The sequence below is a fragment of the Danio aesculapii genome, chromosome 23 (assembly GCF_903798145.1).
Source record: "Danio aesculapii chromosome 23, fDanAes4.1, whole genome shotgun sequence".
In the NCBI taxonomy this organism is placed as follows: Eukaryota; Metazoa; Chordata; class Actinopteri; order Cypriniformes; family Danionidae; genus Danio; species Danio aesculapii.
The window spans coordinates 39,580,319-39,594,884 of NC_079457.1; the positions used below are offsets into that span (position 1 = coordinate 39,580,319).

Below are 14,566 nucleotides of genomic sequence, written 5' to 3' on the forward strand. Positions count from 1 at the left end.
GGATAGATATCGATAGACTGATGTGATGTGTTTTGAATTTTGTATATGTAAATGTGTGTGTGTAATAAATGTAAAATTGTAAATGTAACTGTTTTAGGATGTATACTAATGCTAATGTTCTTATATCAGTATTGATTTAATATATTGTTTATTTAACTAGTGATTTTTATGTAACATTACTAAACAAAACTAACACCAGAGGTGGATTTAACCAATAAGCGAGGTAAGCAGCCGCTTAGGGCTCCAGGAAGTCTGGGGGCCCCCAATAAATATCTAGAGATATAAATTATGCCTATAAACTATATACAATGTTGTTTTCTATCATATTTTGTATGGTGAGAGTCAAACAAATAACATTTTAAAGTAATTAAATATCATTTAATATAAAATAAAATGTAATATTAATATAATCAGCAACGTAGTGGACATTTTAAAAGTGGGGAGACAGCTGTATGAGATCCAAAAGTTTACATTCATATAATTATTAATCACCTGTTTTTAAATGGTCTGTCTCTAAAAGTGAGGGGGACATATCCCCCCCCCTCCCCCGTTTGATACGCTCCTGAATATAATAATGTAAAATATTATTACATCTGCACAAATTTGTCCCCGATCATGGGGCAGTCCAGCAGTCAAATTTATAAATGTTTTTATTTTTAGTTTAAAATCATCATTTAAAATGTAGATTGCATTAAGATAAAATGTAGAAAAGACGTTTGAGTGATATAAAAAAACAGCTAAATAAATAAAAAATGAAATAAACGTAGAAAGGGTGCATTTCAGGACTTTTGGACCCCATGGCTGGAATTGCTTAGGGCCCCCAAATCACTAATTCCACCCTCGACCAACACAACTTTCTACATTACAACATGAACAACAAATAAAACTTAAAACTGCAGCCTGTGTGAACTTTTACATACAACATGAATTATCTGATGAATCATCCATTTTGTTAACGAATCATTTACTCTTGCAAGCCATTAACAAGCCATTAACAGGGTGTCCTAAAAAGTCTTATAAAAAGTCCTAAATTGCTTAAGCTAAATTTTAGGCCTTAAAATGTCTTAAATTTACCAAAATATTGTGTTGTAGGTCTTAAATCCATCCAATTACCAGCAATCTCAATAGAACTTTTAACAAAGTTATTTTTTTACTATCTACCAATAAAGTGGATCCTAATAACATTTGTTTAAAAGTTCTCCATTTATTTATGGTGAGGACAGAGCTGGACTGTATATATTTAATTTATTTACTTGCATATATTTAGCTTTTTCTTTGTCTGTTTGTTTTGACACATTTAAAATATGTGGCTAAGAAATAACTAAATTTGACATTTTTTGATGAGCATAGTAAAAATCTTTTCCATTAGACAAAATCCTTAGACTGTTTAGTCCCATACATACAGTAAGTCTGACATTTCATTAATAATGGTCTTAAAAATCTTAAATTTGACTATGAATCCTGCAGAAACCCTGATTAAACTGACATAAAACATTGCATTGAATCTTGAATAACAAAGTTAGTTACCACAGTGGAGATTTAAATGATGTTAACGAACATAAAAACAGGATTATATAATTTCTAGTGTGGCAGCAGGTGATACAAGACTCAATGCAGTTAATAGGAGACACACAGCATATGAATGACTGCTTGTGAATGGGATTTAGGAGAGGCTGGAGCCAATATGAGGTCTAATATACACTCAATTTAACATTAATTACTCTAACATGAAGTAGTGCAGCTGTTAACCATTTGTAGCCACATTACGTCCAATTTAATCTGTAATCAGAATTATCCAGATCTGTATTTTCTCACTTTTGATGGAAAAGAAAATCATTGACTAAAGTTTGACACTGAGGTTAAGACAAAAGGTAAAATATATAACTTTATGTAGTTTATAACCTCTGTTATGACAATATGAATCTTTATCTGCTCTCTGTATCTTGATGACTTTGCAAGATTATGGTGAAGGGCAACTATCCTTTCATTCACACCCATAAAAGTCTGAATACTGTTTTTTTTTTAAATCTAACTTTCACTATTAATCATTGACAATGGTGACAGGGCAAAGTTAAAAATACAAACTCTGAGTTACAGTAGACTATCTATAGTATATGAGGAAAATGATAACCTGTGATCTAAGATGTTGAATTCAGTGAATAGCAGTGGTCTGTTTGGACATGTGCATACGCAGCTGACCTTGAAGATGCTCAAAATTAATCTTAAAGTTACACTTACAGAATAGATAGCATTTCTAATCTATAAAATATATACATTTTCCACCCCCCAAAAAATGAAGTTGGACATAGAATTTTTCATAAAGGGATGATTTCAAAATTGATAATTGCAAACACTGATTTTGAAAGAAGAAATACCATGAAAGGGCAAGAAATGTCTTTTTCATATCTGCACTAGAATGGGATGCAATTGGCATTTCAATATATTAATCTGTTAGCTTATACAAAAAAAGGCTACCGGTTGAATATATTTTATATAATTTTATATAATGTTGTATCTTTTAGTTTTACATAATTTCAGGAAATAGTTTGAGGTTAATAAATGTATTATTGTTGAAAGATTTATTTTGTAGTCACTAAGGTTAATAAGCAGATCAAAAACATACTAATCAAGTCAAATATTATATAAATAGCAAAAGTAAGTTCAAGGCACTCGAAATTAATGGCAAGTGATGAAGGCAAGTGTTTGCCAAAATGTGTAGGTGCAGTTTTAAGGAATAGCCATATCAATAAAGGCTTTTAATATATTTTTTAGACATTTTTTTCGTGCCTCTGACTTACTTTTGCAGTTTATTCTGATGAATTCTCGATCGTTAGTCGCCAGTCTGGCCGATTTCATGAACCGATCACAGTTTTACACACAGAGGAAGATGCACGTGTGCTCATCAACAGTGCTACAACACATGAGGATGTAAATGGTGTTTGGGGGGCGGGAGTGATCGCTGCGGTTCCAACACAGCAACTGAAATACATAAAGATGGGGTGCGGCCTCTGTTTATATTTTATTGGGCGACTCGTGCGAGTGATGGCCTCTTACCTCCTATGGTCTCATCCAACCGTATGAGTTGAATTAGCAAGAGAACATATTTCAAGAGGCACGGTGAAGTTCCAAGCGTTACATTAGTTAGGTTAGAGATGAACTCCTTACCCAAAAGAGCAGACACATGAACTAAGCTACTCTAGAGCACTTTTTGTATTCAAATTCTGGTGATGACAAAATTATGTTTATGACAAAAACAGAATTTCCAGAATCATCCAGTTTTCAATGTTACACAAAACACTTCAAGTGACACAAATAATTGACAAGTATGGTGTTAAACTTTAAAGGGCACCTTGGTTTAATACAAGTCGTTTGTGTCCCCAGAATGTGTCTAAAGTTTCAGCTCAAAACATCTATCAGATTATTTCACGAGTTCACACTTGCAATAGTTTCAGAATAAAGCGTATTTGGTGTGCTGTCCGGGGAGAGGGCTCTGAGCTCGGGGAAGACACCTAAACTCGAGTTATTCCTCTTATCAGGAGACAGAGAGGAATAGGGATTCGAGCGAAGTATCTAGCCCGGCCCCAGAACGCTCCCCCCGGGATTGTAATGCTTAAGAGGTGAGGTGACGGGGTGGTGGAGGGATGCTAAAGTCGTAAGATGCTGCAGGTAAGACAGCTTTGGTATATATAGGGGTTTGGTCAAGAACTGATTGGATAATAGAATAATTGTCAATGACGTATTTGATACTGAAACTTCTGCGCGTGCTCCTCCCGAAATTTGTTTATAAAACATCACTTATCATAGCTGTCTGAAGTTTCTGTATTATAGCTGGTAAAATGTTGTTGCTGTTTTTTGTACTGGGCCTTTTAAGGCTAATCTTCCCCGCCCACCGTTCCCACTTGCCTGTCAGCAGCATGCCTCAATTGTGGGCCTCGGCTGCCTCAGGAATCAGATCTCACCTAACATTTTTGAGAAATACTACAATAAGAACTTTACCAATGAATATTTGATGCTTTTTTTTTTGTGGAGTTGCAACCATGAGTCACCCACAATGTCGTTATAAAGTTCACACACAGCGCAGACACACATACACAGGGAGACAGGGCAGGTTTAGCTTTGCACTCTTTTTGCATGCATATGTGACAGGATACAGGTTAATCTCCCCTGCTGTATGGATATCTGTTATGTTAATGTACAAAATAAACCCGATTTAACGTCCACAAACCGGGATTGAAGCATTTTCTTTTATAACTGTTCTGACACGCGGCCGTGCTGATGAAGTAAATCGTTGTAATTCATGATAAACATGCACGGTTTTAAAACATTTTAAACTTGTAAAACTCTTGATCCCGTTTGATGATTGATGATCCTAGCAATCTGAACAGACCTTTTATTTCCGGTTGCTTTGAGCACGTTCTGTCTTGTGGATATGATTATATGCGTTACTACAGAGACATCTTAATGCGCGACAGTCAATCAATATTGGTGGGCAGGGGGGCCGCACTCCTTCGTCATGTTGCGATCGGTCTGAAAACCGCTCAAATTGGTCCACCGTTATGTTGTTAAATTTGAAAAAAAAAAAAAAAAGGACTGAGTGTGTTTATATCACCCCAATATGACTGTCTATACACTATACCTACATACATGTCTGTCCAAACTACTTTAAAAGTAGATTTTTCACCATAGGTGCCCTTTAAGGTTCTTACTTTTGTGGAAATTGTAATGCATTTTAGCATGTAGGACTACAAAAAAAAAAAAAAAAAAAAAAAAAAGAACATTTTAAATCTTTTCTTGCAATACAAATTGTCATTTTTTTGAATTCCTGTTGAATAAAATGGTAAAAATTTATCTAAAAACAAATTTGATTAGAAAAAAAATCATTCTGATGCTAAAGAGTTTGAACAGTAGTCTACAAACCACTTTTATTTAGTCAGAACCAAAGCATACAAACGTAACATTTTAGGTGCGAGGTGTCGGCAGATTCCTGACATCACTGTTCTGCATGAGCTGGAAGTAAAACAGCACGATCTCTTCATAGTTCTGAATGGAGATTCTCTCGTTCACACCATGAAATCTAAAGGAAAGTACAAGTTGGTTAATATTTAGTCTTTTTACAGCATAAGCCACTTCAATATCATCTTCATGTGTCTTACCTTGCAGAATCTCCAGGTTTGTACCATGAAGGGGCGAAGCGATAGATGTCTGGAGACAGTTGAGTGTAGTGCCGGCTGTCAGTGTTGGCCACACAGATGCCTATGAGAGCAAATCATAGAGCTCATTTGTTGTCAAAACAAAGAGTGAGAGAAGCTCTTTGGGAGTCAATGATTTATGTAATGTGCACTTAAACTGCCAGAGCTCTTGACAGTGAGAGTTTGGTGACAAAGCTGAAGCCTCACCTGGAGTTACGGTGGCCCGAGGGAAGATATCCTGAATGCTTTTCTTGATAATCTGGTAGCCGAACGTGTCATCCTCATAGGAGCTGATGGGCAGAGGGTCAAATCCATTGATGAATTCCACTTTCACCCGCTTATCGGATACAGTGGATTCAATCAGGTTGAGAACCTAGTTAAGAAATAGGGGAATTCATTTGGTTTGAGTAAACATTAAAACGTTTTGAAAACTGAGTACTTAATCATATGATCAACACAATTCTGTGATCACTCCTATACATTTTTATTTACTTGGTAGACAAACATTACCAATATAAAAAACAATACAAAAATTAAGAAAAAAAGAAAATTATATAGGAAAATACAAAGTATTTTTATATAAAGTTTTATACAACAATTCTGTCTGTGCAATATTCTGCAAATAACAGCACTAGTGCTGCCTTTTCACCCTTGTGTATTACTTGTGTATTATTCCGCACACATACATTGACAAGCAGAGGACATTCTACAATTTGACAAATATTGCTGCTGTTGGACAACATAATGTACTTTTGATGCTTTTTTTAGTGGAGAATCTAGTTGTTAAGATTGCAACTATGCAGTTTATTTATAAGGATAGTGCCCATTTTAATTATTATTTATAATTTCGGAGCATCAGATTCAGTGCATCTTGATGTTACGCCACAAGATGTGGACAGACAACGCATAAGTCCTTAGGGGAGAAAAACAGCTGAACAAATCATTATAGATCAGGTAAGTGACATTATAAGTCGATCTCTCCCTTTTGTATTTTTTATTGCTGTATATACACCACAGAAAATGATAGTATTTGCTTTGCTCTGACTTTTTCAGGGTTAATTATGGTGATCTCCCGATTGCAACAGAGAAATTCTGGGAAATCTCTGTAGAAGCATGGCATTTCATGCCAATCAGCCTTATAATCTTAAAATGTGATATGTGAAATGTGATATTGCTCACACAAAATTCAGATATTTCCTTCATTAACAGCACATATTGACTAATTGAATGTTTATTCATCTTTAAGGTAGTTAGGTTTAATATTGGGTAGGATAAGGAAAGTTAAATAAGATCGTGCAGAATATGCACTTTATTAGTGGTAATTAACAGCCAACATTTTAATGACATGCAGTTAAAAAGCCACTAGTTATTTGTGAGAATTAAACTAAAGTTTTACCAAATAAATAATTAACAACACTGCTTATATTTAAATACATTTAATATATAAAATTTGCTACAACATGCTTATTTTCATTTTTACACTGTTTTGTTTATCTTGGAGGCTCATGTTTGGAAAACTATTTAAAAATCATAACTTGAACAGGTAGTTTATGTCTTTCCCACCATGGTTGGTTTTCACACCACATTTGGTGGGTGTTTTTAAACCCTGCAATGGATGATTGTCTGTATTTATGTGGATTTTTGCAACTGTAGATTTGCATAAGGGTAGAGCTAAAGCTTCCTGTGTTGTCTGCTATTTCCTTCTGGAAATGCAAATGAAACGAAGTGTGAGGTATCTGATTGTGCCAATGCTGTGCCTCTCACCTCCTGCACTGTCTGTGATGAGTGGATGCGGAAATTGACAAAGGCCTCAGCATATGCCGGCATCACATTAATCTGTCAGACAACGAGAATAGTCAGATCACCATTCAAGAGCTTTTTTTTTATCTAAATGTACAGATAGACAAAGAATGCATATAACAGCCCACCTTTACACCAGAGTTGAACATGGTGACTGCAGTCGTTGTCCTCACAAAGGCATTTGTGTCAGGCTGTCCTTCCAAAACACTGCAAATATGGTTTAACATTGTTACAGATCACGACAAGTGCTAACAACTTACTACAGTGAGCAGAAATGAGGCCTACCTGCTGAGCAGAGAAGAGAAGAGCCACAGATTAGACATAATCATTCTATACGACCACCCGAACTAGAAGGAAAAAGAGAAATTATGAAAAAAGTGTTTACATGGCAACAATATCTCAACCAATCTCAGACAAATTCTCCTCCATTTGAATTGACCCTTCGCTAAGCCACGAATGGTGTGTGGCGGTTTTAGGGTGTGGCAACCGTAGCTACGTGCAGGAGGTCTGTCAAGCTTTCAAGCAAGGGAAACAAGCCAAAGCGTTGTGCATATGGATTGTGCAAATCTGATACAAAATATCCTAAAAGTTTGGACAGGATGGTGGAAATTTTTTTCCCTTTCCAAAACCTAAAACCCAAGGGGAGAAATGCCAGCATGGATCAAGCTGTGTAAGGGGCGCTAAAAGAGTGGCTTTAAGTTGGTTTTGTTTTCAATATTCCTGACACGCCAATAACTCACAAACCTCTTACCCTAAAAAGATCTAAACTATATTTCCTACAAAAATACAAAGTAGAATGTTTCACAGCTGTCTTTTTCTTTTTTTTCGCTCGATATTACGATATTATGTCTCCGTTTGAGCCCTCGCAATAGCTTTAGAGCGAGCACAATCCAATCATATTTCCATCTGGTTTAAGCTACGAATATTTGAAATTACATATCAACAGAACAAACTTGCGATCAATATACTTCACCCGCAGCTGTTTTTACGTAATTTAAAACACTCATGTCCATGTCAGAGCTACAGTTCACTGATGTTTTTGTCTGTTATTTGGAGATTTAGTCATTGGTGACGATGTTATAGAAGGTTAGTGTCTGCTTTTATATTTGGTGTCAGATTAATAATAATAAAATCCCCTTTCTGGCTGTTCTTTTTATGAATGAATTATGAAGAAGCACTGTCCCCTCGTCAGTTAGTAATGCTATATTTCATTGCACTACAATTAGTCTATAAGGCTTTTTGGCTAAAAATAGAGAAATCATGCTTTAATTTGTTATTATTAGATTATTTTTAAATGTCACCTCTTCTGCTGTGCATAACTGACCTGTTAAATGGTCAGCGTATGAGGCGGCTAGGCTAACCTAGCTTCAATTTTGATTCAATTATTTTCTAATCGGTTGCGTTTTAAAGTTGTGAATATACCCCTGTAATGCATACTGCAGTCCTTTTTTGTCTGACTTTCTCGGATATCTCACCTGTTGGCCAAAAATGACCAATTATATCCCTGGCAATGTCTGAGACTGGCGCATACATATTGTAATAGACATGCCAGGCACGAAAGCTTGACAGGCGTAACAACAGTTACTAAGGAGGGCGGGGCTTAGCGAAGGGTCAATTGGGAAATAGTTCAATTAACTGCTTGCCTCACTCATGCAATAATACATGACATATGCATGATCACTTAGATGCTGTTTGCAGTACAAAGTGTGCATCACAGGACACTGACTGTTTCTAAATGCAGCTGCAGTGACACGCTGACTTTACCAACTGGCCACAGGCTCTTATTTACAAGGCGAAGCTTATAGAGCGGAGGAATTATGACATCACCTTGTAGGCTAATCGGCTGCTAGCATAAAACTGGCTCCCTCGATAAAATTCCCATAGGATTTTCCCATAGGCTTTTGCGAAGATTGCAAATAATAAGCTCAGTGTTCAAACACAGTTCATTACATTTACACGTTTTGTCCAGCCGGATAATCCTCACACGAAAATACAACTTTTAGCACTTTTGGATATTAAATGCTAACGCTAGAATAGAATTGAAAAGCTAACATTAGGCTATAAACGGACTACAGCGCTTACAGGGCGCTCGCCTGTGACGTCAGCACCACCCTGCTAACGACAACTTTTCAAGATTATTTTTAGAAATATGGTCCATGACAAAGATTTAATCTCTCTGTTTATTATATTGTAATCCATGCTATTTATTATTAAAATATATATATATATACGCGAAAACACACAGACCTACGTGCCTTTTGAATAGATTTTTTACATGAGAAATACATTTTGTTTTGCTTTACGGTTCTTTTAAAAGTTTTGAAACTATGTATAAATGTGCCTACATAGTATTATCATCAGACATATTTAAAGAAGTGTATCGCTCGCGTGCTTACAGCCCACGTACCTTAGTAACAGATGACTGAAATGAGGCGTGAGGGACAATGCCTGCAAGTTCCATCATGGACACATAACAACTTTCGATATTCTTTTTGTCACGAAGTACAGCGAAACGCAGCTTATACAGTCACATATGCTATACATTGAGGAGTGTAAATATTGCAGTTATGATAGTTAAATGTGTTCAGATGAAGAAAAAAAACGAAACAACGAAAAATCCTTTGACCACGTTTAAATGACAGTTAATATGTATGTATTTCTTACACATTTATTCACACGTTTGCATTACTGAGAGCAGGAAACGGTTAATATGTTTCCCAGGTAAGCTGTATCCCCATAATATCGTTTAATTAAAATAAATGATCAACAAATGAATCTGTTTTGACAGTCTTTACAAGTGAAGGCATGTGTGGGAATATGAATTCCCAATTAGAAAAGTACTACAAACTATGAAATACTATTCATGAAAATACTTAAATAACAGACAAATCCAAATGCCCAACACAAGTGAGCTGTGTTCCAGACAAGTTCAGCAACCATCTTTTTTTTTTTAAGAAGCGTAACCGATTAAAAAAATAAATAAATAAAAATCAAGAGTGAGATGTAACTGATGTGTTTTATGTCGTAGAATAAAGCGTAAAAGTATCTTGAGTTTGTGTTAGCCACGAACCTTATTTAAGCGATTTAACTGAAATCCCATTGAAAAAACCCATTGACTTTGGGACGAGGGAACCGAAACTACAAAAATGCTAACTCGCTTCCAGGTTTTTGCATATAAATTGACGTCATAGTTCCTCTACTCTATTCTGCCATGCGGTACTTTCTCCTTATTTACATCTGCACTTTTAATATCTTAAGTCTCTAGTATAAAAGAATTCAATATTAGGAGTGTTCTGTCAAGTATTTTAAAACATGACGGTTACATTGGTACCTTATGTGCCAGGTGCTCAAATGTGGCACGCTCAGGACCATGACCAAAAAGATTCGGCATCCTATTTTTCTCCAACCTGGGAAATTTAGTCAAACAAAAGAAAACACAAAATAACAAGACTCTTTCTTGCTCTGCTTACTTTTCTTTATTACCTTCCCTACTCAAGCTAACTTTTTTTACATTCTGACATAGTATACTTTCTAAATTCTTAATAAAATGTTAACAGTTTTCATACTGAACTAAATAAACCATTTATTACCTTGCAACAGCCGATGCCAGGATGCCAATGCTGCTCTCTCTGGGTGGCATGGATGAATGTCCTGGAGGAGTACTGACACTCAGCTTTACTGTGGTCTGACCCTTCTCACTTACACCAATTCTACCGAAACACACAGGGGAAAAGGTTACACACAAGTTCAGTATCAAAACAATGATATTAAAGCAGTAAATCGATGGTCTCACAAGGCAGCAGGTTCATTCAGGCCGTCAACAACACCATCCATAATCGTGAGACCTTCATCTAAAACATAAAGAAGCTTCACTCCACGACTCTTCAACAGATTCACAATCTTCACTGCACCTTCTTGACCATTGATCTTTGAGAAAAGACAAAAACCTGCATCAATATGAGATTTCTGCTGTGATTTCTGCAAATGGCCTTGAGACTGACCTCCTCATCGTGACCCAGGCCAATGTAGAAGGTTCTGCGAGGAGTGTAGCCTTTTTCCAGCAGGTATTCCAGCGCCTGAAGGATCCCCTTCAACAGCAAACACCATCACAGTTAGCATTAGCCTGGTCTGAAGATATGTGTAACTGTTTTAGTGAAAAATGATGAGGTGTTGATTGACTGTACCATCACAGACTGTTTATTGTCGATGGTTCCTCGTCCATAAATGAATCCATTGAGCTCCTGAGCAGAGAAAGGAGGAGCGTCCCATCCATCTGCCTCATTAGCCGGCACTACATCAATGTGAGCCAGCAGCATGTAGGGCTCCAGGCCTGCATCTGCTCCCGCTACTGTGAACAGATGACTGTAGTTTCCCACCACCTCATGTCTGACCAGACTGGAGGAGAAGACCTTCGGGAAGACTGAGGGGGCAAAAAAAAAAAAGGTTTTGAATGGAAAACATCGTTACACTCCCAATGTTTTATGAGTCTTACCTCTCCTCAGCAGCAGGTCAAACTCTTGCAGAGCAGTTATGTTCTGATCAGACTCTGAAAAGGACACTGTTGGAATCTGAACTGCCACTATACAAACATAAAAAGAAAACCTGAGAATTTGAACGTTTATGTACATCGAAACGTCGCTGAAAACAGCCTACTTTACTCAACAATCACTAAGTCTTTAGACTGATTTTTGTAAAGAATATTCTGTTTATAAAATTTACATTTGAAGTGGATGAAAGAGGTTTTTCACAATTGTCTTAAGACCAGAATGGGTGCTGTTCAACTGTTATAGAACTTTTAAAAATGTTTTAATTAGGGCTGCACGGTATTGGAAAAATCTAGCATTGCGTTATTTTATTTTGTGAGATATAGAGCTGGGGACTTGGCAAATTCTTGACTACGATTAATGAACGATTATTTATTTATTTTTTGCTCTCAGTTCACTGATAAGTTTTGTACAGTAAATACGATCACATATTGAGAGATTTCTGAATGAAATAAATGAAAATAATTGAAGGAAACACACACTATCTACAATCTATGATTGTTTATTGAACCCACTTTGAATAACTGAAATTAAAACACACATTGCATGAAACCAATAGTCACTTTTTTTTTCTTATAAAAAGCAAAAATAAATAACTTGTACCTTTGGAAACAAAATAAATTATAATGCACCGGACCACACCCTTGCATTTGATACAGAAGTTTAAATCAGAAAATTTACCTGAAATTTGATCAAAGTAATATATTATTGGTTCTAAATGATGACTTCGATTAATCGCCCAGCCCTATTGCGATATGAATACAATTTCACCAGATGACTTAATATCTCTTATTTGGAAAGAATTTAAAATGTTAGATCAATTGGGACGATTCTGCAGTGGGAGTGCATCTCTATAAAATCTTATAAATAATCTATAATTTTCGCACACATTTTCATTGTGATTTGTGCTATTTGCAGTGCATTTCTGTATTTGCATGTGTTGTCAGTATTTTCATGCCTGTTTAGTCAATGATTGATGAATTGATGTTTACTATTTGCATCTCCATATAATCTAATAAACAACCTATAAACTTCCCCTACCACATTTTCGTTGTTGTATGTGCTATTTGCAGTGCATTTCTGTATTTCCATGTGTTAAGGCATGGGACGATAACTGGTTTCATGGTTTACCAGTTTGGAAAGGTCAAGGTTTTAAAGGTCGAGGATTGAATAATCCCCATTCATTCATAAAGAGGTATTAAATCCTTTTTCTAAATACATTTACTTTTCTTACCTTTGAAGTTTTCCAGCAGCTCCTCTCTTTGTTCTGGACTTAAATAGGGATAAATGGTGCTTGTATTTTCCCATTGTCCAAGCTCTCTGTTTACTTTAAAAGTAAAAGTTCTACCGATCACAACCAAAAACAAAATTAAAACTGAAAGTAGCAGGATTGCCAATAGTATCCCAAAAAACTTCAAAACAGTCCTCTTGGTAAATTTGGTCTTCATCTTTCAAACGCTCAGCAAAAAATGACAATCATGTGTAAGATCAGGGTTCATATGTTTTATAGCCTCAACGATGACGCAACAAAAGGTGTGTGATATAACACCAACAACAAAACGTAAAGACCAACTTATCTTAGACCAACCTATTTTTTAGATTTTTTTGATTAACAAAGAACAAAAATATTTTAACACTTAAAACTAATTTTGATTAACTATTTAAATAAGATTTCTTCTATTTTTTAGAAGCCATCCGAGAAGCGTCGAGCATGACGCCTGGCCCGTCTGCGTCTAAGAGGAGGGAGTCGAGCCGCCACACTGGCCTTCAGATCCTCTCTGTAAGTGTGAAGTTCATGCCAGTGTCTGCTGGGTGAGGCTGCAGGCTCCTGGACACGACGAGGGAGGAACTGTCTTAACACTGGAAAAAGTCTTTTGTCTTGCTCAAACCTTTCAAGAACTTCATTGACCGCATCACCAAACAGGCCAGATGAAGATATCGGGGCACTGAGGAGGAAAATCTTGTCCCTTTCCTTCAGAGAGGACAAATCCAGCCACAGATGTCTCTCAGTGACAACCATTGCAGCCATGGAGTGACCAATGGCTTGGGCTGTTTGCTTGATGGTTCGAAGTGACAAATCAATAGCTTTGCGGACTTCGGTAACTGCTTCAGGACCAATGCCCTTGCCTGTGTCTAGGTCCTCCAGCAACTTGGCCTGGTACGCCTGTAACACTGACAGAGTGTGCAATGCACCTCCGGCTTGACCTGCAGCTTTATACGCCTTACCAACCAGACGAGAGGTCACTTGAGAGGGCCCTGGAGGCAATGTTGGGGTGCAAAAAAACGATGCGGTGGAAGGGGAGAGATGGTTCCCTAACGCCTGTTCCACCTTTGGCATCGCTACATAGCCATGCTCTTTCAATCCCACAACATTAGAGGAGAAAGACAACACTGGGTGATATACTGGGGCCGCGTAAGGAGTCTTCCATGACCTTGACAACTCTCTATGGGTGTCAGGTAAGAATGGAAGGCTCTGCTTTGACGGGTGAGCTTGGTCTCCAATGAGACACATCCCATTCAGCCGATTGGGCTTCTCAATGGTGTCTCGTGGCCAGTCAAGACTCAGTCTAGCCACAGCCCGAGTAACAACATCAAGCATCTCAAAGTAAGCTTGATGCTTAGCAGGTATAACATGTTGCGCTGACCTGATATTGAGCCTTTTTGAGGGTGGAAGCTGGTTGTCGTTTGGACTGGAAGTAGTTAAAAGGTCCGGTTTCGCATTCAGAATGGGTTGCTCGGAGTGAGGGCGAACACCTGCGCCTGCGCGCTCGTTTGTGGAGGCCACGCTTGCCGCCTCAGCATACACGGGGCTCGAAACACCAGGTGCAGATGCACAGGTTCCTAAATTGGTAAACACAGCCAAGCGGGAGCGGAGCCTGGTTATCGTGAAACGCTGGCAGTGGACGCAGTCAGAGCCGGTAAGAGCCGCCCGAGCGTGCTCCACGCCCAAGCACAGAATACAAAACTCATGCGTGTCCTCCATTGCAATACGATGAGGGCATGGTCTCACACTTTTCCTAAACATTTTGATAG

At 37.4% G+C, this 14,566-nt stretch overlaps 1 protein-coding gene across 1 annotated transcript; it reads right to left on the reverse strand.

The window, feature by feature from the left end:
* Nucleotides 1-4,893: 4,893 nt before the first annotated feature.
* pm20d1.1 (peptidase M20 domain containing 1, tandem duplicate 1) lies at nt 4,894-13,019 on the reverse strand. The gene is made up of 13 exons (XM_056449421.1): nt 12,768-13,019; nt 11,482-11,568; nt 11,174-11,409; nt 10,991-11,077; nt 10,783-10,916; nt 10,580-10,699; nt 10,321-10,396; nt 7,275-7,336; nt 7,118-7,196; nt 6,954-7,025; nt 5,397-5,562; nt 5,154-5,253; nt 4,894-5,074 (listed from the first exon to the last, which is right to left on the reverse strand). The coding sequence occupies exons 1-13, from the start codon at nt 12,979-12,981 to the stop codon at nt 4,960-4,962; spliced, it is 1,548 nt and encodes a 515-aa protein (XP_056305396.1). The 5' UTR covers nt 12,982-13,019; the 3' UTR covers nt 4,894-4,959.
* Between the last annotated feature and the right edge of the window lie 1,547 nt (nt 13,020-14,566).